This window comes from Hyperolius riggenbachi, chromosome 10 (assembly GCF_040937935.1).
Source record: "Hyperolius riggenbachi isolate aHypRig1 chromosome 10, aHypRig1.pri, whole genome shotgun sequence".
Taxonomy (NCBI): Eukaryota; Metazoa; Chordata; class Amphibia; order Anura; family Hyperoliidae; genus Hyperolius; species Hyperolius riggenbachi.
The window spans coordinates 206,992,100-207,017,281 of record NC_090655.1 but is presented as its reverse complement, the minus strand read 5'-3'; the positions used below and the strand labels follow the sequence as shown (position 1 = coordinate 207,017,281).

Here is a 25,182-nt window from a genome sequence, read left to right as displayed (position 1 = left end):
TTGATGACACACACAATTTCTTGCTTTTTTTTTTGCAGAGCGCGGCAACGCGTCACCTCCACTTTCAACCACCAATGAGGCCGAAGCTGAGGATTTACAACCATGCACACTTGAAGGTAAGAAAGCACAACGGGCACATTTTCAATACATATGACACCTGTAGTTGCATCAGTGAGCAACAAAAAATGTTTTCGTAACTAGGGAAGTGAAACTCAAAGACGTGGAAAAATACTTTCCTGTCCTTTCATAAACCAACACCCACTCCCCTTTTTTTTAAAAAACACAACAAGTCGGTGACCACATATGCCAACCTTTTTTTTGCCTCAGCTGCAATGGTTTTTTGGCTGCAGTGGCTATGCGAACAGAGTGTCCATTATGTGTTCCACTGTGTCCTCCAGGTGTCCCTTAGGTGTCTTCCAGCTGTCCCTCATGAGTCCCTGGTGTCAAGTGAGAGTGTGCACCGCTCTCTCCCTAGTGTCTCTGCAACCCCCCCTTGCGCCTCTGCTCCCCCCGTGTAACTGTAGAAGTGTATCAGGCAGCTGGCTTACATACCCTATGCACGTGGGGATTGTAGACATCAGTCTCCTCCGAATGGCTGGCTATAGAGAAAGGCCTATACAGATGATGCAATCAGTGTTAGCCTGCAAAGCAAGCAGCAAACCCCCAGCACTGCAAATCGCCCAGCAGGCCCCCAATTCTGCCAAGCAAAGTCCAGCAAAACACCCTGGAAGACCCCATCCCTGCAAGGCCCTTCAAAGCGCCCTGCAATGCAAACCACCCAGCCATGAAAAGCATCCTGTCCTGTAACTCCTCCCACAGTGTGATATCAGGACCATGGTGCTGACATCACACTTGGAGCCAGAGCTGGGACAAGGTCCTCCAGCACCCAAGGCTGAGACACTCTATCCCTCCCACCCCAGCCTTCACACACTGATTGCTATTAGACTAAAAGGTGCCTCAGGCCCCCAAAACCTTAATCTCTAGTTATCTGGTTTGCAGTCACTACCATGTATCCCCTTTCCTTATTTCTCTCTGCTTCAAACACAATAGGGGAATGATAGCTGAGTAAGTTGTGCGACCCCTCCTACACTGCGCCCTGAGGCTGGAGCCTCTCTCGCCTCTGCCCGGCCTTGGTTGCTTTTTTTTTTTGAGCATCTGTGTCATTTATTTAGTCGGTATTTCTCCTGGCTATAAGAAATAGAGAACAGAAAAAAAAACTCCATTGGCTGCACGTGGCGTTCTTAATGTACTACGCAGTTGCTGCGGCAAAAATGCATGACCGGACAACTTTACTTCATGGTTGCACTTTGTCCCCTGTAGGAGGAGCAGCAGCACCTCCCCCTCCAGAGCTGCCAGCGGACTGGCAGGCAGCGCCATGGCTGCTGTTGCTTATATAGCCTCTGCCCAGGGCATTATGACATCATTTGTTGGTCAGGTGCGCCCACATGCACAGGTATGACATCATTTGTTGGTCAGGTGCGCCGGCATGCACAGGTCAGGTGCGCCCGCATGCACAGGTCGAGGGCATTGTGACATCATCATCAGTTGACTTCCTGTGACCCCTACAGCGCATGCACAGGTCAGGTGCCTCCATCAGTGCAAGGCTGTGATTGTGTGTAGCAGGCCAGGCAGAGCTGGGACAAGGTCCTCCAGCACCCAAGGCTGAGACACCAAAGTGCGTCCCTCTATCCCTCCCACCCCAGCCTTCACACACTGATTGCTATTAGACTAAAAGGTGCCCCAGGCCCCCAAAACTTTAATCTCTAGTTATCTGGTTTGCAGTCACTGCCATGTATCCCCTTTCCTTATTTCTCTCTGCTTCAAACACAATAGGGGAGTGATAGCTGAGTAAGTTGTGCGACCCCTCCTACACTGCGCCCTGAGGCTGGAGCCTCTCTCGCCTCTGCCTCGGCCCGGCCTTGGTTGCTTTTTTTTTTGAGCATCTGTGTCATTGATTGAGTCCGTATTTCTGCTGGCTATAAGAAACAGAGAACAGAAAAGAAAAAAAAATTTCCATCGGCTGCACGTGGCGTTCTTACTGTACTGCGCAGTTGCTGCGGCAAAAATCCATGACCGGACAACTTTCCTTCATGGTTGCACTTTGTCCCCTGCAGGAGGAGCAGCAGCACCTCCCCCCTCCAGAGCTGCCATGGCTGCTGCTGCTTATATAGCCTCTGTCCAGGGCATTATGACATCATTTGTTGGTCAGGTGCGCCCGCATGCTCAGGTATGACATCATTTGTTGGTCAGGTGCGCCCGCATGCACAGGTCAGGTGCGCCCGCATGCACAGGTCGAGGGCATTGTGACATCATCATCGGTTGACTTCCCGTGACCCCTACAGTGCATGCACTGGTCAGGTGCCTCCATCATTGCAAGGCTGTGATTGTGTGTAGCATTCCAGGCCGAGCTGGGACAAGGTCCTCCAGCAGCCAAGGCTGAGACACCAAAGTGCGTCCCTGCAATTGAGCTGCTACTCACCAACCTTCCCATAGTTAGTGGCATCAGAAGGTGGCATAACCAAGCTGCTACTCCACCATCCTCCCACTGAGATTGACAGGGAAGGTGTGTGCTGTGAAGGGATGTGCAGTCAGAAGCATAACAATAGCCTCTGCCATTGTGGAGGTGCCTGAGAGCTGGGGTTGGGGGCAGTCCTGAACATAGTTTAATGCAGCGCAGCACGGCACTTGCAAACTGAAGAGGAGGCAAAGGTGGACCTTTATCATCGCCGGTATCAAGTAGCGCATACCGCTCTGCTCCACTACCGCTTTGCATTATGTACAGGACAGGCCCCCCTCCCCCCAGCTCCTTGCCTGCCCCTTGGGCTGACAGATCTGTGACAAGCCTGTCCCAATGTACAGTAGTTATGCCCCTGGGTGTGGTTCTGAAGGCATGCCTTTTAGGAATGTGATAATCTGTAAGTCAATAGAGTGGGACTAGCAGCAGTATGGTCACATTTTTTTTAAATACACATATTACATATTTAATGACCATGTAGGATGGGGGTAAGTGGGGATGATGCACATATTTACCTGGAGAAGGACTTTAGCATGCTGAACTTCTACATGAACCCATAGAACTTATACTCATTCTATTCTTATTATAATATAAAGGTTGACCTGTATGAAGGAAAATTGCACTAGCAGCTAACACCTAAAATACACAGAGCCGAGCATTCACAGCTAAAACTTCTTAATGTGTTCTCGCATCTCCTCATCAGTAATCTAATTCCATAGCAAAACTGATGGAGACATGGAAACAGACATTCACTTGTGTAAATTCCTTAGCAAGATTTTGCTGCTGAAATTGAATACATGACCCTGCAATAACTTCCATGACTAACCTCATAGCTCCCAACTGTCCCTCTTTTGGAGGGACAATCCCTCTTTGGGAACTAAATCACCCTATCCCTCTTTCTTCCTCATTTGTCCCTCTTTCTTCCTCATTTGTCCCTCTTTCAGGACTGATGTACAGAAAAGTGTAAATATATCTTTATTCCCATACTTTAAAATTAATATATTTCTTATTTTCAAATGTTAATATGAAGCAAAAAGAACCAGGATAGAAAGGACTGATGTGGTTTGAATTATAAAACATTTTTATTATGAAATCTTTATGGTATGCGTGACTAGGGGTGTGACAGGGGCGTGGCTTAAATGTCCCTCTTTCTTATCTCAAAAAGTCGGGAGGTATGACTAACCTTCTCAGGCTGCCATGCTGGTTCTGTGGTGTAGCAGTTTCTGAGTTACTGGTCTACACATCACCTCTGAAGGCTCCAACAGGAAATCGAAAGGAAGAGGTGACTCCACTGACTGGACTCAGCATATAGCTCTTACACATACTTCCAACTAACAGAACTAAGCTTATGAAATGATTTCAGACATATTTCACCATCAGCGGTTGTGCAATTCCAGGTGCTTATTTAAATTTCCTTCATCTGTAAAAGCTTTTTCGCACTCTGAACATGAAAACGAGCGCTTGCTTGTGTGATGTTTCTGGTGTACAAGAAGTGCAGATTTCTCAATGAAGGCTTTCCCACACTCACATAAAAATGGTCGCTCCCCTGTGTGAATTTTCTGATGTCTAAAGAGATTTGCTTTCCTACTGAAACATTTCCCACACTCTGAACATGGGAACTCACATTCACTTGCATAAATTTCATGGGGGTAGGTAAGCGATTGTTTATATGAAAAACCTTTACCGCACTTGAAGCATGGGAAAGCCCATTTGCCAGTGTGAACTTTCTGATGCTTAAGAAGGTTTCCCTTCTCAGTGAAGACTTTCCCACACTCTGAACATGAAAAAGGCCGCTCGCCTGTGTGAATTCTCTGGTGTACGACGAGTCTGCCTTTCTCCACAAAGCATTTCCCACATTCAGAACATGTAAAAGGACGCTCGCCTGTGTGCTGTCTGTGATGTACAGCAAGATGTGATGTCTTTGTGTAACTTTTACCACATTCAGAACATGGAAATCTCTTCTCATCTGCTTCTCTAACATTGCAAGATTGACTGGATGAAGAGTCCTCAGGGCTAGATGATCTATCTGTGCTGTGACATCTTGGTTGCACATTTAAGGTAACAGGATGTGAGCTGTCAGAAGATTCCTCAGTATTAGAGAGATCCGGAGATCGTCTTTTCAGTAGTCTGTGATGTGTATTTCCAGTAATGGGATTTCCTGCTGGAGAATATTGTGTGACGCCGTCATCTTCTGCATTATAATCTGAAATAAGATGTTGTTCAGATGTGTTCTGGGCATCGAGTCCATCTAGTGGGGAAACAATATTACTGTGAAAAGCACAATTCATGGATTGCTTTCTGGATTCATCTATAGCATACACGTCAAACTCCGGCCCGCGGGCCAAATCTGGCCCTCAGAGCAGTTAAATTTTGCCCTCAATTGGTTTCCCCACTTAGCATTATGTTTGGCCCACTCTAGATCACCTAGGAAGCTATATTGAAGGTGAAGCCCTAGAACACCAGGGAAGCCATATGGGGGATGTAGGGGGAAAGCGGTAAATACTAGGCAACTTTATAGGGGAGGGTGGGGGCCTCTAGACACCAGGGAACTGTATGGGGAGGGAGGACCACTAGACACCAGGGAACTGTACATGGGTTGAAGGGGGCCATTAGACACCTGGGAGCTTTATAAGGGAGAAGGTGACCAGTAGATATTGAGGTTGGCCTGCGACTAGGTCCCAGTGCACAATTTTGGCCCACATTGCATTTGAGTTTGACATCCCCTGATCTATAGGGATGGTCCGTGAGATTCTAAAATATTCGAGTTGATGCACATTCTATTTAAATGTATGCATATCTTGGAAATGGACTAGTAAAATTGTATTTGGCCCAATTCCAAAGTTTGCATACATTAACATAAGAATTGCATAAACTCAAGATAATTCGCATCTCATTGATTATCCCTAGTCAGGTGTATTGATCTAGTGGCCACAAATGTGATAGAGCTCTGACATGGAACTAGGTACAGCATCAAAATATGAAGATGAATCATATAGGAAGACATATCCACTGGGGATGTCACAGGTGGTTCTGCAAAGCTGAATCTGATTAAAGGGAATCTGAAGTGAGAGGAACATGGAAGCTGCCATCTTTATTCCCTTATATACAATTCCAGTTGCCTGTCTTCTCTGCTGATGCTCTGCCTCTAACACTATAAGTCTCTGACCTAGAATGAGCATACAGATCAGGTGCTGTGACTCTGGGGTGACTCCACTGGCTGCAGGCTTGTTGGAGGTATGTGACTCAAAAACAACTGAAGCCTAATGGTGCCCTTACATCACTCCATTCTGTGGGCCTTTTTGATCTGATAATTGTATTGGATCATAGGAGAATCAATACTGCATCATGGCCACACGATTGATCTTTCCATCAATTTCAAGACGATATCGTCGACGGTCAAAAGCATTTACCAGGAATGCTGGAAAATCTCAGTCGCAGGGGCTTGATTAGGTGTGCAGTGGCAACAACGTTAGATTTACCAACAACCAATGGACCCCTTGCTGGAGTCCCGCCCAAGTATGTGAGTGTGTCCCATGCCCATGTGCAGTGGTGAAGGCTCGCCTGTCGCTCCGGTGTGAATCTTACCCTTCACTGTTGTCCAGCGTCACCACAAGCACCTGTACTACGTGACATTAGCGCATGTAATGATGTCACGTTATGTCATGGTGTCACATGGTACAGGTGCTTGTGGTGACACTAGACAACGGAAGAGGCCAGGATTCACGCTGGCATGACAGGTGAGGCCCGGTTTATACTTAATCAGTTGCTCTCAGTTATAACTGAAAGGACAACTGATTTTTAAAGAAATGCCTATGTTTTCCAATGGTACAGTTCACACTTAACGCATTTTAACTTAAATCTTTTTCACAATGCTCTGCTGTGGAGAAGGAAAGAAACATGTACCAACTGATTAAGTGTAAACAAGGCCTGAGCCTTCACCACTGCACATGGGCTTTGGGGGACGCAGCAGGTCATTGCGGCACTTGACGGCGAAGCTGGGTGCAGCCATAGCACTAGTGCTATGCTAAACGCCCCATGTAAGGGTAAGTCATGAATCTGGGGATCACCAGAGCCTGAATTACATCTCCCTCCGAGTTGCTACAACTCGGAGGGGGAATAGTATTGAACGCCGGCAGGGATTAGAGTGGCAGCAAGGTGAGCCGTTGTTAGTCTCACTCTGCTAAGAAAAGGTGGGGGAAAGGCTGCGCATCCCTAAACACATGTTGCAATTGAATGGTTAATCGCACAGGCATACACCGCCTCTGTCAGACTGAAAAATGCATGCCCTGCATCCAGGACAAGTGCTAACATTTATTAAACTAGGAGGAACTTTAGCTTCCAATATGGTTTGCATGCAAAGTATAATGTACTAGACACTTGCGCCACGGTGAGGCAAACCTCCGGGCAAGTGACCTAACCTAAATTTAAAACCTTGGGAGCAGCTAAGCAAAAAAAAGTGTAACTTACATTTTGTTGAACAGCGAGGAGAATGCCAGCGCATACCACTAAGGCTGCATCTCAAATGACCACCAGCCCAGTGTGCAGCACCTAAATAGACTTTCTGCACACTTCGCATTTAATCCAGATGCAAATCACATGCAAATCTGCTACTACTTATCATGCAAACAGGAAACTCAGGAGGAGGGGCTGGGAGCAGCTAACCTGATAGTTATATAGTTACAAAGTTAAGAAAAGGTGGGGGAAAGGCTGCGCATCCCTAAACACATGTTGCAATTAAATGGTTAATCGCACAGGCATACACCGCCTCTGTCAGACTGAAAAATGCATGCCCTGCATCCAGGACAAGTGCTAACATTTATTAAACTAGGAGGAACTTTAGCTTCCAATATGGTTTGCATGCAAAGTATAATGTACTAGACACTTGCGCCACGGTGAGGCAAACCTCCGGGCAAGTGACCTAACCTAAATTTAAAACCTTGGGAGCAGCTAAGCAAAAAAAATGTGTAACTTACATTTTGTTGAACAGCGAGGAGAATGCCAGCGCATACCACTAAGGCTGCATCTCAAATGACCACCAGCCCAGTGTGCAGCACCTAAATAGACTTTCTGCACACTTCGCATTTAATCCAGATGCAAATCACATGCAAATCTGCTACTACTTATCATGCAAACAGGAAACTCAGGAGGAGGGGCTGGGAGCAACTAACCTGATAGGTATATAGTTACAAAGTTAAGAAAAGGTGGGGGAAAGGCTGCGCATCCCTAAACACATGTTGCAATTGAATGTTGCAGGGCATGCATTTTTCAGTCTGGCAGAGGCGGTGTATGCCTGTGCGATTAACCATTCAAAATTGTAACTATATAACTATCAGGTTAGCTGCTCCCAGCCCCTCCTCCTGAATTGAATGTGAAGTGTGCAGAAAGTCTATTTAGGTGCTGCACACTGAGCTGGTGGTCATTTGAGATGCAGCCTTAGTGGTATGCGCTGGCGTTCTCCTTGCTGTTCAACAAAATGTAAGTAACACATTTTTTTTGCTTAGCTGCTCCCAAGGTTTTAAATTTAGCTTAGGTCACTTGCCCGGAGGTTTGCCTCACCGTGACGCAAGTGTCTAGTACATTATACTTTGCATGCAAACCATATTGAAAGCTGAAGTTCCTCCTAGTTTAATAAATGTTAGCACTTGTCCTGGATGCAGGGCATGCATTTTTCAGTCTGGCAGAGGCGGTGTATGCCTGTGCGATTAACCATTCAATTGCAACATGTGTTTAGGGATGCACAGCCTTTCCCCCACCTTTTCTTAACTTTGTAACTATATAACATGCAGCCTTAGTGGTATGCACTGGCGTTCTCCTCGCTAGTCTCACTCTGCGCCCAGCTCACTGGTGGCGGGACAATGCGTACACTCATGGGGACAAATATACATAGTGTCAGCAGGATGATTTCCAATCTGTGCAGTATATGGACAGATTCAGTCAGAGAAGGATCTATGTAATGGTAGATCTGTTGGCACTTCGAGTGATGGCCACCTTAAATCTCAGCATGACAGTCAGGCAACTAGCATGATTTATAAGAGAATGAAGATGGCAGCTTCCCTATTCCATTCACTCCAAGTGCCCAAGAAAAAAAAAATATTTAGTCCTCATCTCTGCTATAATGACATAGTGGGGAATGCAAAAGGGTCAGTCAATTAACAGCTGTATTTCCAGTCCCATGCAGCCACATCCAGTGAGGGTTTTTTTCTTCTAATAAAGTCAGACTAGCTCAGGCTTATTTAAAAAAAGGGATTGTTGTGGATGCTGCATGCAGCTGCAGTCACACCACACTGCTTTGTTATATCACACTCAATGATGTGAAACGGGCAAACACTAACCACATAATAGCAGACAACCGTTAAATCATTCTGGATCCAGCTTTGCTGAATCACTTATGATATCCCCTCTGGAGATCCTTAGAGGTCTCTGGACATCTCTTACAAAATTGTCCCTTTTTAGGCAGCCTGAACTCTGAAAAAGAAAAACTTCACAATGGACGGCTGCATGAAATCACACAACTGTTAATTTACTAAAGATACCCATACACTGAAACGATTTCCCGTCAAAATACAGCAGATTCGACCAGTGTGATCGAATCTGCTGTGAAATCATTAATGCAAATGTTGACCGATTGACTGAATTCCACACGAAATCGATCGTCGATCTGTCCAGGCGGAAAATGTAGCTTGATCGCCGGCAGGTCGGGAGCGCATCGTTAGTGACGTTCGATACGGCGGCGACCAAAACAGCAATACATCACCTGTCTGCCAGCGCGAGTCCCCGCAGACTCTCACTTCTTCTGTTATCTTCTTTGTCTTCACTTTCTGTCCTGTCCTGTGAGAAGGCAAAGTTCAAACAGTAGAGGGTGCTCTACTGTTTGAACTTCCTTGTCACAGGACAGGAAGTGAAGAGAAGATGGAGGAGGATGCTGAAAGAAGTGAGAACTGCGGAGACCCGCGGACTCGCGCCGGCGGACAGGTAATGTATAGTGGGTGGCGGGGGCAGCGAGGCAACGGCAGTTCCACAGGTTGTGAATCGATTTCATGCTGAAATCAATTCAAAATCTGTGTGCAGTGTATGAATGCCAATAGATCCCTCTCTGATCAGAGTCGATAAGAGAGGGATCTATCTGTTGGTCGATCTGGTGGCAATCGACCAGTGTATGGCTGCCTTTCCCTTTCATCAAGCCCAACAAGAAGGAATGGAGATAGACTCTACCTCACTTGTTGATTACAATAGGGAGTGGGTTAGGTCAGGTCAATTTAAAGGGTTCTTATGGACAGACATGGCATTTCTCATAATTGAAGGGTACTCTATTTTGATTAAATTATGATTACAAAGATAGGAAAGTGTAACTGAACACTTTAAACAGAAGTCCATAAAAGGCCAACTTTAAAGTGGACCCAAATTAAAAATACAAGATTTCAGAAATAATAATAAATAGCAGCCTTTTTTCAGCTGCATGATGACGAATATAAAATATTTTACATTTATTGGAGGAACCCCTCCCTTCCTTTCATATTGCCAGGACAGAATCCGGCAAACTGGTGGAGTAGATGGTGTCCAGCAAAGGAGGAATAGTTAATGGCTGCCACCTGTATAACCCTAGTTATAAAAAGAGAAGGGTGAAAACCATGCACTGAAATGCTCATAGGCTTGAAGGAGTGTATATTTATCTTTGTATGTGTCAAAGTGGTGCAACTAACTATTTTGAATTAAAAAAAAATGTTTGGTTTGGGTCTGCTTTAAAATGAATATTTGTGGAGGTAGAGCTGAAGCTGTCTGGGCCTCCGTAGAAGCGCACCAGTGCAAAACGGCTGTCAGCTCCATGCACCCACCAGTGATTTCACCTTCTACACTGGTATGTGCTTTTGGATATTGCGCAATATTTGACACTTTGTACGATGACAGCACCCAATTAAACAAGTTTGCCTAGCAGTGCTGACCGCTAGTGTTGCTCTCACGAGTAATCACAAGTGATTACCCGTGATTCAAATGAGACTTAAATGGTGCAGGTGTGTGGCTGGGATACAAGGGGTTATTTACCCATAATTCTGCCGTCCGCCCTGCGTTCCAAACAGCTTGCACACGTCCTATTGGTCGCGTTGCAAGCCTCACCACGGCGCACTTCCTCCTTCAAGCCGGAAGTGCGCCTGTGTGAGGCTTGCAACACGACCAATAGGACGTGTGCAAGCTGTTTGGAACGCAGGGTGGACGATGGAATTATGGGTAAATAACTCCTTGTATCCCTGCTGCACACCTGCACCAAATAAGCCTCTTTTGAATCATGAGTAATCACTTGTGGTTACCCGTGAGAGCAACACTACTGACCGCATCTCCTCCTCTTCCTTTGCAACTTTTAATGAATATTTAACTGAAGGTCTTTTCCCGTTTTCTGCTATAGGTAACTTCTCTGCCTAGAACTGGCATTCTGCAATTATGGGTCTTCATTATTCCACCTCCCACCATAAACTGCCAATCACCTTTTTCTTCTTCCTTAACTTCAATTTTCATATAAGTTACTTCTTCACCCTAAATCCACAAATTGAGAGAAAACACATTTAAATTGTGAATTAGGACTACCCGCAGAATCTCGGTTTTGAGCCACTTCTGAGATTTTTCTACCACCTACCTGATAATGTTGAGGGATGGAGTGATCTTCCTGTGTACAATTCTGGGAATATAGAGGACCTGTACATCCCTCTGGTGGGTTTCTGTTTGTGCATACAGCTGTAGGAAACATACACAATGAAGGAGAGGTTGGATTAGGAAATTATTGTTGAAGTTAAAGAAGGATACCTGTTTCCACCCTCCACCAATGTGGAAACTCTAGGTTACACCCAAAACCCATGTCTGTGCACTCCAGCCTTAGATGCCCTGTGATGTTTTATCCCCGACGCCAATGAACAAACACTATTTTAATACAAGCTGCCAGGATATGGGCCTGTGTACTTATACTGTATAATAACAAAGGTCATGAGGGACACACACTTCTATGGGGCGCCTAAGGGAATTCCAGAGTTTCAGATCACCCCAAAAAAACAAAACAAAAAAAAAAAAACAGTATCCCCTGTGTACAAGAGAGGATTAGCCGAGTATCTATACTGCATCAGGCATATTTGACTCCAAGTAGGCTGGTCAAATATAACCCACAATCCACAGACACCTGTCCGAAATGCAAATTACCCTCTCCCTCCTTCTACCACCTTATCTGGGAGTGCCCCGTTGTAGCAGACTTCTGGCAGCAAGTAAAAAAATTCCTGCATGATAAAATGGGATGTCCCATGAACTCTGACCCAATATTGTACCTCCTCGATGTAATACAAGATGAAGGTCTTAACAACTCCCTCAAGCAGTGCTTTTTATGGCAAGACAAGAGCTGGCGTGCAGATGGCTAGTGCCCGTGCCACCAACACTTGACGGTTGGATTAAATGAGTTAGCACAGCTATACCCTACATGAAACTTGTATATGTTACGGCCAGAACCAGAAGTTTGTCCACTTTGCGTTCTGGCCGGCCACTTCGGGTTCTGGCCGGCCAATGTGCGAACTGGCCGCTGCGCTGCAGCCAATGTGAGAAATGAAATGATTCCAGTAAAGATTAATGTATGTTCTGGCAGTCTTGCTGCGGCCAAATGTGTCAAAAGTGTGTTCATTTAATTGAATAAAGCCAGCGGCAATGTAACAAATGAAGCCGCAGGCTTCAGCTTTCTCTCCTCCCCCTGCCTCTCTCTCTCTCCTATAGAATACCGGGCAGCCGGCAGGGACATGCGTGTCCCCGAGAGTCGTTCGTCGCGCCAGGGCAGCAGAGCGGGGAGGCTGCAGACATTTCTTCTGCCAGCACCCGCTCTGCAGGATTCCCTGCTGCGACGAATGACTCTGGGGGGACACGCATGTCCCCGCCGGCTGCCAGGAGAGAGAGAGAGAGGCAGGGGGGAGGATAGAAAGCTGAAGCCGGCGGCTTCATTTGTTACATTGCCTGGCGGCTTCATTTGTTACATTGCCGCCGGCTTTATTTCATTAAATGAATGCACTTTTGACACATTTGGCCGCAGCGAGACGGCCAGAACATACATTAATCTTTACTGGAATCATTTCATTTCTCACATTGGCGGCAGCGCAGCGGCCAGTTCGCACATTGGCCGGCCAGAACCCGAAGTGGCCGGCCAGAACGCAAAGTGGCCGGCCAGAACGCAAAGTGGCCAAACTTCGGGTTCTGGCCGTAACATATATACCCACTGGGGAGCAATAAAGAAATTTCATTTGGTATGGGATAGGTGGAGGAACCACTCTTAACCCCCAGGAAGAGTGCATTGGGTTGGAATGTGAGGTTTCTGAGCCCAGGCTAGATTGCCACTTGTGATACTATAATTCTACGTATGTAAATCACTAGTGAATACAATCTGCAATTATATACAATTTTCTCAGTTGATGAACCCTCTTGATTGTTACTTTTATTATTTCCTTGACTGCAATTCTGAGCGATTGTGTTTTTTTTTTTTCCTTTTTCCGATGGACATTTCATAAAGACTCACATTGTGTATTGTATGATTTGCATTGTTTGCAACTTCAATAATTTGTTCAGAAAAAAAAGGATACCTGTAAATCTTTATTGCATTTCGTGTTTTGTTACTGACCTGTGCTAATCTGAGAAGGGATTTCTTCCTCCTTACATGGCTCATTGTTCATCACATATGTCTCCTCTGGTTCCTTCTTAATTTCTTCTTTAACAAAAGTCACATGTTCACTCTAACATAAGGCCATAAGAGGGAAAATGATGAGCTAGTTCCACACAGATTACCTACAGATCATACAACATGGGGTCACTTTGGGGTTTGGTGAGGCCCCAGTCACCCCTACCTGACAATGGTGAGGGATGGTGTCATCTTCTAGTGTGGAATTATAAGAATAAAGAGGACCTGCACATATCTCTGGTGGGATTCTGTTACTGGATCCATCTATAAAAAAACACACTCAATGACTGGGGAGGAAGAAGATTGCTATAGATACTGAAGAATAAGAACCTATAGAAGTGTATGTATATAATGTCTATTACTAACCTGTGCTGATCTGTGAAGGAATTCCCTCCTTACATAGCTCATTATTCCTCATATATGTATCTTCGGGTTCCTCCTTAACTTCTACTTTAACACTAATCAAATCTTCACTCTAAATAATAGAATACATATTTAAACTACATATAGGCTGTATTTTTCCTACAACATGGATTCACTTTGGTATTTAGTGAGACCCACCATTTTATCTACCTGAAAATGCTGAGGGATAGTGTGATCTTCCTCTGTGGAATCCTGGGTATAAAGAGGACCTGTACATCTCTTTGGTGGGTTTCGGTTACTGGTTACATCTGTAGGAAACACACATAATGGCCCTTATTCAGTTAACTTTTTTCATGTTTTCTACCTGTAACCCTTTCCAACCCCAAACTTTTTTCATGTTTTCTACCTGTAACCCTTTCCAACCCCATGTTGGACTATGTCCGGACGTTGGCCTTTTCCTCCAAAGGAAAATTGGCTGCCGCTAGATGGCACTGTTGTCTGATGAAATGCCTCACAACGTCAGCCTCTTCAGCTCAAATTGACACCAGGCTCAATTCTCCGCCGCTGTGCCACATATATATTACATGGGCACATTTTGGGCTGTCGCTAGGGGTGCAATTGCCGAAAATAGTACGGCATGGCGTCCCCTTATGTGGATCAAATTCTCTCCAGCATCATCCGGAGCACTGTTGCCGCCCGTGGTCTCCCAATAAGAAATGCGACAAGAGCTTGTCAGATTTTAGGACCAGGCCATGCTCCTCTAGATGCTTGAGCGTGGCTGTTCTGCACCTGTGCAAATACAGCTGCACTTGTGCAGTAAGCTGAAGCCGCTTGTGAACAAGAAGCTCCTTGCACGACTGTGCTCATGCATGAAGAGGAGCGTGGCCCGGATCTTCCAGCAGTAGGGGTGAGGGGGCACGGGATGCCTCTGGAGGATCAAGAGGCTTCCCTCTTCCTAGGTAAGTATGTGATTTTGTTTACCTCGGGTTCACTTTAACAGATAAGGATTCAGATGGACCCTCCATACTGCTCTCCTCTACAAGTAATTAAGTCTCTTACCCAGGGATGAGTGGCGGCTGTTTCTCCATAATGACGTCCTTGTAGAGAGCCTTGTGTTCAGGTCAATACTGCCAATCCTCCATGGAGAAATAAACAGTGACATCCTAATACCTTACAGGAACCTGACACAGATAATGATACAGTCAGCATTCAGGCACCTCCATTGGGTTATTGAATAATGTCCCATAATTCCCAGCATATGCTCACCTCTCCCATTGCCTCTCCCGTCAACAGCTCAGTGTCTAATCAGTGACTTCTTCAGTCTTGTGTGGGGAATGAGGTGAAGGCATCTGGATGGGGCTATGGAGATTTCATTCTCACTTTTCCCAATCCTGTGTAATAACATACATATTGCATAACAGGAACACATATGTTTCCAGTACAGCTCCTTCAGCTAATATTTCTTCTTTATGAAAGCACTACTCCACAAAGTGTCGTTGAATTGGGCACTGATTAAGGATAACATCTTTCAATCTTCTTCAGAAGTTTTAAACACCCTCTAAACAGCTGCCTCTCCTATTTTAATAAGCCAGGAGGTGAGGAGAAACAGATTATTTGCATTATAGCTTCAAGGAAAACAGTATTCATCGTAAAGATGTTCACTGTTCACACAGGAGTAAATGTGGCCATACATCTACTGACTTAGTAGCCGATCAACCATCCAATTCAACAATTATTATCAAATCAGATGAAAGTCGGTGCTGCTAAGTGTATGCCCGATCGACAATGCCACTGATTTTGGGCTGAGCATGTCAATTACGTGTACTCACATGGGGCACATGCATGGACGAAGGATGGAACCCGGAGCCAGCGGCGGTCACGGACAGGTTAAGTATAGTGCAACGGGGGGGGGGGGGGGGGGTGGTGGTATTGGGGGGCAGCAGCAGGCTGGCGAGACAGTGGATGCAGAGTCACAAGTCTGATTCCTGATAGGAATCGGCCTGCGGTGTATGGGCAGCTGACAGATCGCTCTCTATTCAGATTCAATTAGAAAGATTTGTCTCTTGGTTGAATCTGCCCATCATCGCTAGATGTATAGCTACCTTAACTACTTGCCGACTGCTCCACGCCAATTGGCGAGAGCAGTGCGGCAGCCCCAGGACCGCTGCACGCCGATTGGCGTGAACAGCTGTCTATGGGGCTAGCAGGAGATAGCGCGCATCTCCTGCTCGGGGGGCAGAGCTCCGCCCCGCCTTCAGTCTCTGAGCGGCGATCGCCGCTTGGGAGACTTAGACGGTGAAACTGACACCTAATTACTTTGTACAGCTCTGCGATCTGCAGCAGTGCTGTACTGGGGACAGCCGTGGAACACGGCTGTCCCCCTGGGACACAGGGAAGCGATCCGCTGTGATAGGCCGAAGCCTATAACAGCCGATCGCGCTGATTGGCTGACGGGGAGGGATGGAGGGTAGTAACGGCAATAAAAAAACAGGATTTTATTAAAAAATAACAAATATTTATAAAACACTTGTACTCCACAAAGGACCGGCACCACACTGAGTAAGTATAGCGCTTTAGGTTTTTATTAGTGCAGGCATGACACCAACAACAACAAACAGTTGTTTCGGCCTCCTCTGGCCTTTCTCAAGTTGTAAAAACGGTCATATACAGCATCACATATCAAACAAACACATTTATAAGAGAGATCCACCCATCAGGTGAAGCCCTTGACCAATCATAGGAGACACACAGTGGAGGACCTGATGGGAGACTATTGCGTCCAACAAAAGGACCAATAGAAAACTGCACATTTCAAAAACAGTAAACTCACCAATCAGGTATGCAGGAGGAGACCCCGCTGTCAGCAGCCAGTGTGAGGGCGAACGAGCGCATTATAGCCGCATCTCCGCCGCCTCCTATACACGGAAGCGAGCGTTCCGGCCTCAGAGTCATGTGAGAAGGTCACATGACTTGGTCAGCTGATAGCAACAGCCAATCCTAGACGCCCCAGCCGTCACCCAGCACACAAACAGCCCACGCATCATCACAGTAGGTGGTGCTAAAGCGGCCGAGATATTGCCATAGCAACCCAGTCAACACATAGAAACACAGACCGCAGCACTCACCATACTGCTGCGTGGTTAAAGGGGAACTCCGCCTGCTCTCCAGATGCGTCCTAGGTTGGTCTGAAAAATAAAAACAAAGTCAATTAAAACCACCAAGTGCTACTACTATACTGCAAAGTTTAACATATATAGAAATACACCATCAAGTCACCCAAGGCTTAAACACAGAATCCCAAATCCAGCTCTCGATTCAGCCCTGCCCTCCCCATAGCATCCATACGCCTGATCCAGCCCGCCTCCCTACGTAGAAGTTCTTTGGTCCTGTCCCCTCCCCTCCAACTGGGGGGAACCCCATCTATAGCCATCACCCTAAGTTGGGAAACATTATGTCCGCAGGATTTAAAATGCTCAGCCACTGCCTGTCCCACCGTGCCATTTCTAATGGCAGATTTATGTGCAGAAATCCTCACCTTGAGACACTGTGTAGTCATACCAATGTAGACAAAGCTACATGGACATTTAAGAAGATATACTACATAATTAGAATCACATGTGTAATGTCCCCTAATATGGTACACAGTGCCCAAGGTGGGATGCAAAAACGTATTACCGCGTATGACACTGTTGCACATGTGGCAGGACAGGCAGGGGAACATCCCAGTTCTAGTCCCATGAGCCTGAATATGTGATGTCGATCTAATCCGTAGTTTATCACGTAGAGTCGGCGCACGGCGAAACGACATCATAGGTGGAAACCTAAATTCAGGCACCGTGGGGAAACCTTCCCTCAACAGGTGCCAATGTCGGCGTACTGCTCTAGCCACCACGTCACTACATACGTTATAAGTTGAAACAAAGGGTATACGTGGTACACCCCTCAAACGGCGACCCCGACCGCGCTTACCTTTACTCAAAACTTCCTCAGGATACCCTCTAGAGCGAAATTTCTCACAGAGTTCATCCTTACGGATAGCACATCTTTCAGGCTCAGAGACAATTCTATCCACCCTCGAAAACTGACTACCAGGAATCCCATCCCTCACACCACCAGGGTGAAAACTCCCATAGTGGAGAGTGGAGTTCCTGTCAGTCGGCTTCGTGTATAGATCAGTGGATATGATCCCATCATTATAACCTACTAAGACATCAAGAAACGGTAACTGTTCCGTGTTCCAATTTGCCGTTAACCTAATAGCCGGGCACTGTTGGTGTAAGGTGTCAATAAACTCATCCAGAGTGCAACGTGGCCCCCTCCATATGCAAAATACGTCATCTATAGAACGCCACCAGCACATAGCGTGCTGGCGGAACAGGGGGCTTAGATAAACAAAGGTCTCCTCATACAGCCCCATAAAGAGATTCGCATAGGAGGGGGCCACGTTGGAACCCATCGCAGTGCCACGTAGCTGTCCAAAGAACCGCCCCTCAAACATGAAGTAATTCTCTTTAAGAACAATCTCAAGAAGTTCAATCAAAAACCTACGCTGGGGAGTGGTACAATCCGATTGTGTCATAAGATACCAGTCAATCGCCTCTACACCCCCATCATGTGGGATGGAGGTGTAGAGGCTTTCAACATCCAAGGTGACCAAGGCCACTTCACCCTCCAGGACTGGCAGTGCATTCAATCTGCTCAAGAACATACCAGTATCCCGTAAGTAGGAATCCAGAGACTGCACCATGGGTTGGAGAAGCTTATCCAAATATTGTGCCAAAGGGACAAAGACCGATCCCACTCCCGCCACTATCGGACGTCCAGGAGGACATCGTAAAGTTTTATGTATTTTAGGAAGGATATATATATGTGGCGTAGTGGGATTGGTCTGTTGCAGGAACTTAAAAAGAGGTTCATCAATAATGTCCCTGGCCAAAGCCTCTCTCAGTACCCCCAGTATGTGCCTCTGGATCCCAGGTAAGGGATCACTCTGTAGTTCAATGTACACATTACTATCAGACAGCTGTCTAGAAATCTCCCCAACATATTGCTCACGGTCAATCACAACCACAGCACCTCCTTTGTCTGCAGGGCACACAACAATGTCTTTATTATCCTGTAGTGCCTTAAGGGCAGCACTCTCAATTTGAGACAAATTATGTGCAACACGGAACTTCCCGTCCCTATAGTCGCGTTCAATTTTTAACAAGTCCTCAGTAACCTTAGAACTGTACATATCAATAATGGCATGGCTAGGAGGCTTGAATGTGCTAGAATTACGCAAGCCAGAATCTTTTAAACGGAGGCCATCGCCACCTTCGCTCCCATAGTCTCTAGGGAACAAAGCTTGTGGTACAGTACCAAAAAAATACTTAAGCTTAATAGAACGAAAGAAACGGTACAAATCTTGTTCCAACTTAAAAAAGTCAGGCAAACAGGTGGGGCTATAGGACAGGCCATAATTGAGCACACGTTCCTCGACATCTGTTAGCACATAGGAAGAGATATTTACCACCAGGCTAGAATCAACTATCTGCCCCTCCTGGGCCTGAGGTTCATCGGGTTCCTTGGTGGTTTGTTTTTGAGCCCTCCTCCTGTACCTCCGGCCCCCTCGCCGCCTCCTACTCCTTGGGGGCGGGCCGGAGAGTTGTCCCTACAGGAGGAGGGCTCAAAAACAAACCACCAAGGAACCCGATGAACCTCAGGCCCAGGAGGGGCAGATAGTTGATTCTAGCCTGGTGGTAAATATCTCTTCCTATGTGCTAACAGATGTCGAGGAACGTGTGCTCAATTATGGCCTGTCCTATAGCCCCACCTGTTTGCCTGACTTTTTTAAGTTGGAACAAGATTTGTACCGTTTCTTTCGTTCTATTAAGCTTAAGTATTTTTTTGGTACTGTACCACAAGCTTTGTTCCCTAGAGACTATGGGAGCGAAGGTGGCGATGGCCTCCGTTTAAAAGATTCTGGCTTGCGTAATTCTAGCACATTCAAGCCTCCTAGCCATGCCATTATTGATATGTACAGTTCTAAGGTTACTGAGGACTTGTTAAAAATTGAACGCGACTATAGGGACGGGAAGTTCCGTGTTGCACATAATTTGTCTCAAATTGAGAGTGCTGCCCTTAAGGCACTACAGGATAATAAAGACATTGTTGTGTGCCCTGCAGACAAAGGAGGTGCTGTGGTTGTGATTGACCGTGAGCAATATGTTGGGGAGATTTCTAGACAGCTGTCTGATAGTAATGTGTACATTGAACTACAGAGTGATCCCTTACCTGGGATCCAGAGGCACATACTGGGGGTACTGAGAGAGGCTTTGGCCAGGGACATTATTGATGAACCTCTTTTTAAGTTCCTGCAACAGACCAATCCCACTACGCCACATATATATATCCTTCCTAAAATACATAAAACTTTACGATGTCCTCCTGGACGTCCGATAGTGGCGGGAGTGGGATCGGTCTTTGTCCCTTTGGCACAATATTTGGATAAGCTTCTCCAACCCATGGTGCAGTCTCTGGATTCCTACTTACGGGATACTGGTATGTTCTTGAGCAGATTGAATGCACTGCCAGTCCTGGAGGGTGAAGTGGCCTTGGTCACCTTGGATGTTGAAAGCCTCTACACCTCCATCCCACATGATGGGGGTGTAGAGGCGATTGACTGGTATCTTATGACACAATCGGATTGTACCACTCCCCAGCGTAGGTTTTTGATTGAACTTCTTGAGATTGTTCTTAAAGAGAATTACTTCATGTTTGAGGGGCGGTTCTTTGGACAGCTACGTGGCACTGCGATGGGTTCCAACGTGGCCCCCTCCTATGCGAATCTCTTTATGGGGCTGTATGAGGAGACCTTTGTTTATCTAAGCCCCCTGTTCCGCCAGCACGCTATGTGCTGGTGGCGTTCTATAGATGACGTATTTTGCATATGGAGGGGGCCACGTTGCACTCTGGATGAGTTTATTGACACCTTACACCAACAGTGCCCGGCTATTAGGTTAACGGCAAATTGGAACACGGAACAGTTACCGTTTCTTGATGTCTTAGTAGGTTATAATGATGGGATCATATCCACTGATCTATACACGAAGCCGACTGACAGGAACTCCACTCTCCACTATGGGAGTTTTCACCCTGGTGGTGTGAGGGATGGGATTCCTGGTAGTCAGTTTTCGAGGGTGGATAGAATTGTCTCTGAGCCTGAAAGATGTGCTATCCGTAAGGATGAACTCTGTGAGAAATTTCGCTCTAGAGGGTATCCTGAGGAAGTTTTGAGTAAAGGTAAGCGCGGTCGGGGTCGCCGTTTGAGGGGTGTACCACGTATACCCTTTGTTTCAACTTATAACGTATGTAGTGACGTGGTGGCTAGAGCAGTACGCCGACATTGGCACCTGTTGAGGGAAGGTTTCCCCACGGTGCCTGAATTTAGGTTTCCACCTATGATGTCGTTTCGCCGTGCGCCGACTCTACGTGATAAACTACGGATTAGATCGACATCACATATTCAGGCTCATGGGACTAGAACTGGGATGTTCCCCTGCCTGTCCTGCCACATGTGCAACAGTGTCATACGCGGTAATACGTTTTTGCATCCCACCTTGGGCACTGTGTACCATATTAGGGGACATTACACATGTGATTCTAATTATGTAGTATATCTTCTTAAATGTCCATGTAGCTTTGTCTACATTGGTATGACTACACAGTGTCTCAAGGTGAGGATTTCTGCACATAAATCTGCCATTAGAAATGGCACGGTGGGACAGGCAGTGGCTGAGCATTTTAAATCCTGCGGACATAATGTTTCCCAACTTAGGGTGATGGCTATAGATGGGGTTCCCCCCAGTTGGAGGGGAGGGGACAGGACCAAAGAACTTCTACGTAGGGAGGCGGGCTGGATCAGGCGTATGGATGCTATGGGGAGGGCAGGGCTGAATCGAGAGCTGGATTTGGGATTCTGTGTTTAAGCCTTGGGTGACTTGATGGTGTATTTCTATATATGTTAAACTTTGCAGTATAGTAGTAGCACTTGGTGGTTTTAATTGACTTTGTTTTTATTTTTCAGACCAACCTAGGACGCATCTGGAGAGCAGGCGGAGTTCCCCTTTAACCACGCAGCAGTATGGTGAGTGCTGCGGTCTGTGTTTCTATGTGTTGACTGGGTTGCTATGGCAATATCTCGGCCGCTTTAGCACCACCTACTGTGATGATGCGTGGGCTGTTTGTGTGCTGGGTGACGGCTGGGGCGTCTAGGATTGGCTGTTGCTATCAGCTGACCAAGTCATGTGACCTTCTCACATGACTCTGAGGCCGGAACGCTCGCTTCCGTGTATAGGAGGCGGCGGAGATGCGGCTATAATGCGCTCGTTCGCCCTCACACTGGCTGCTGACAGCGGGGTCTCCTCCTGCATACCTGATTGGTGAGTTTACTGTTTTTGAAATGTGCAGTTTTCTATTGGTCCTTTTGTTGGACGCAATAGTCTCCCATCAGGTCCTCCACTGTGTGTCTCCTATGATTGGTCAAGGGCTTCACCTGATGGGTGGATCTCTCTTATAAATGTGTTTGTTTGATATGTGATGCTGTATATGACCGTTTTTACAACTTGAGAAAGGCCAGAGGAGGCCGAAACAACTGTTTGTTGTTGTTGGTGTCATGCCTGCACTAATAAAAACCTAAAGAGCTATACTTACTCAGTGTGGTGCCGGTCCTTTGTGGAGTACAATTTGCTGTGACCCCCTAGGTACCGGGGTGAGGACCTGGGCACACCAATCGTTTGGTTACTTTTGAGCATTGTGTGGTGCTCCTGGACGCTTGCAGAACATATTTATAAAACACAAAACAAACAAACACTGGGGGGGGGGGGGGGGTGCGATCAGAAGAAAAGCTCTGTTGGTGGGGGGGGATCACTTGTGTGCTGAGTTGTGCCGACCCTGCAGGTTGGCCTTAAAGCTGCAGTGGCCTATTTAACTAAAAATGGCCTGGTCACTGGGGGGGGGGTTAACACTGCAGCCCTCAAGTGGTTCACTGTGGAAAAAAAATCCGAAGTCCATGTACAGTAAATTCACTTTTTGATACACATTGTTTATTAGAAATATTTTTTTCAGGAATACTTAAAGAGTACCCGTGTAAAAGACAGAGCCCGTCATGAAAGGTTGTGTCTTAAAGAGAATCTGTATTGTTAAAATCACACAATAGTAAACATACCAGTGCGTTAGGGGACATCTCCTATTCCCCTCTGTCACAATTTCACCGCTCCCCGCCGCATTAAAAGTGGTTAAAAACAGTTTTAAAAAGTTTGTTTATAAACAAACAAAATGGCCACCATAACAGGAAGTAGGTTGATGTACAGTATGTCCACACATAGAAAATACATCCATACACAAGCAGGCTGTATACAGCCTTCCTTTTGAATCTCAAGAGATCATTTGTGTGTTTCTTTCCCTCTGCAGCTATCATCCACTGAAGTGTCAGGCTGTTTCTTCCTGCAGAGTGCAGACAGCTCTGCCTGTATGTAATTCCTCAGTATGTGAAAGCCCAGCCAGCTCAGAGGAGGATTTATCCAGCTTGTAAAAGATAAGAGAGCAGAGAGAAGCTGCCCTAATTTAAATAACCTACAGGCAGTGTGCAGAGAGGGGCCAGGAGGGGGGAGATGCATCACAGAACCACAACACTGAAGAACTTGGCAGCCTTCCAGACACAGGCCGAAAAGTCTGACAGGAGAGAGATAAGTTGATTTATTACAGAGATAGTGATAGTAGAAAGTGCTGCAGTAAGCCAGATCGCATTAGAATAGATTTTGGAACTTGTAGGAAGAAAGAAAACCGGATGAAATTTTTGTTACGGAGTCTCTTTAATGCTACCAGGATCGCGAGGGACTCATGGTGAACAACTTACCTGATTGCCTGTTATTCATTAGAGAGCTGGGGCAGACTGTGGCACACAGGTGGGAGTGGCCACAAAGCTTCGGGAGACTTCAGATAAATGGCTTGCGACCGTCTTGCCGAGGAGGGAGGAGCTTCACGTGTTTAATGATTTAAAGCCAATCAGGTAAGTTATTAACCCTGAGACCCCCAGATTCTGCAGAATTAAAGTGAATCTTAACTAATGCTAAAAAAAAAAAAGGGTACTTTTCCATTAGCTGGGTGCATCCACTAGGTGGTGATAAAACTTCAGCGTTGAACAGTGCTGGGGGAGATTCGGGCGCAACTGAGCTAAGTAATGTAAAATGTAATCTCCCTCGGCCTGCAAAATCCCGCCATGGATAGCAGGGAAAGATGTAACTCTGCTGCCAGCGAGGGAGATTACATTTTACATTACATAGCTCCGTTTTATCGCTCCCTAGTGGATGCGCCCGGCTAACGGAAAAGAAACCAAAACAGTTTAACTGACCTTGGGCTTCTACTGGCCCCCTGCAGAGGACCTGTGCACGGGTCAGTACAAAACCGATCTCCTGGCCCCTGCAGTGAACTAGTTTTGTTTCTGGCCAGTCGGTGGCCACTGCGCCTGCATGACTCTGGCTATGCGCATCCTCGATCACATTCCGGTGTTCAATGTTGGAACACCGGTCACCGTCCTGCACATGTGCAGTATAAGAAAATCTCGTACTGCGCATGCGCAGGACGCTCTTGGCGACAGAAGAGTGATCAAGGACACGCGCGGCTAAGGCCATGCAGGCGCAGTGGCCACCGACTGGCCAGGAACGAAACTAGCTTGCTATGGGAGACCGGAGGATTGTTAAGGACCTGCGTGGGTCCAGGACAGCTGCAGGGGGCTTGGTAGAAGCCCCAAGTAAGTTAAACTTTTTTTTTTAGAATCAGTTAAGGTTCACTATATGACACAGCATAGCGTCAGGCTACTCTAATCAAAGTTCAAAACTTTGATCTCCTTCGGGACCACAGTGCACTGCGTAATTACATATTATATACGGGGCAGAACTACAGAACATGAGCTGGATTCTGCAACTAAAAGGGCTTTGCCCTGGCAATTGGGCAGCTAAACAGAGCATTTAACAAGCCATTTAGAAATGCTGTCAGAATAATTGACAGTCAGTGTTATAGATATACACAACCACTTCCAATATTATATACTGTATACTATAAATGGTGCAGGCTGGACACAACACACTGCCTTTCCTACAGAATAACAATAAGATATGATACAGGTTCAGTACCTTATCAGCGTTCAGTCGATCACCAGCAGGTTGAGTTTCACTTCCTCTTCTGGGCTACAACAAAATGGCCAGGAAACTAGATTGCTATGTATGCTATATAAATAATTTGCATTCAGCAATCTAAGTTGACGTACCGCTTATTTTATTTGCCACGAGAGGCTGCGTTTGGGAAATGAACCTTTTTCTTGTTCCAAGAAAAAAAATAAGATTTTAAAGGCTGTACTACACGAAACTGTTTGTCACTTTCCTGCTGTACGAACATGTCATACCGAGAAAGGAGAGGTTCGCCCTCTGCTGGCTGCTCTGTGTAAGCGTTTGATGTTCTGATTCAAAACACCCAATAATAGTCAACTAGGTCTTTGAGGATAGTGTCAAGTATAAAAATCTATTAATGAATTTTGGTTTTCCCCTTATCTTTCTCTTATAAGATGTTAATCTTATTT

The 25,182-nt window shown here is 46.2% G+C and overlaps 1 protein-coding gene across 5 annotated transcripts; it reads right to left on the bottom strand.

Moving 5' to 3' along the window:
• Positions 1 to 3,573: 3,573 nt before the first annotated feature.
• Positions 3,574 to 24,943, bottom strand: LOC137534280 (zinc finger protein 391-like). Of its 5 annotated transcripts, none has more exons than XM_068255701.1 (10): positions 24,740 to 24,942; positions 14,832 to 14,956; positions 14,625 to 14,746; positions 13,764 to 13,873; positions 13,569 to 13,677; positions 13,369 to 13,466; positions 13,146 to 13,257; positions 11,142 to 11,239; positions 10,993 to 11,041; positions 3,574 to 4,763 (listed from the first exon to the last, which is right to left on the bottom strand). In XM_068255701.1, the coding sequence occupies exons 3-10, from the start codon at positions 14,725 to 14,727 to the stop codon at positions 3,892 to 3,894; spliced, it is 1,551 nt and encodes a 516-aa protein (XP_068111802.1). In that variant the 5' UTR covers positions 14,728 to 14,746; positions 14,832 to 14,956; positions 24,740 to 24,942; the 3' UTR covers positions 3,574 to 3,891. The 5 variants fall into 5 exon arrangements, with proteins under 5 accessions (XP_068111802.1, XP_068111805.1, XP_068111803.1 ...); XM_068255704.1 differs by having other exon boundaries at positions 13,776 to 13,873; XM_068255702.1 differs by having other exon boundaries at positions 14,832 to 14,924.
• Positions 24,944 to 25,182: the final 239 nt, after the last annotated feature.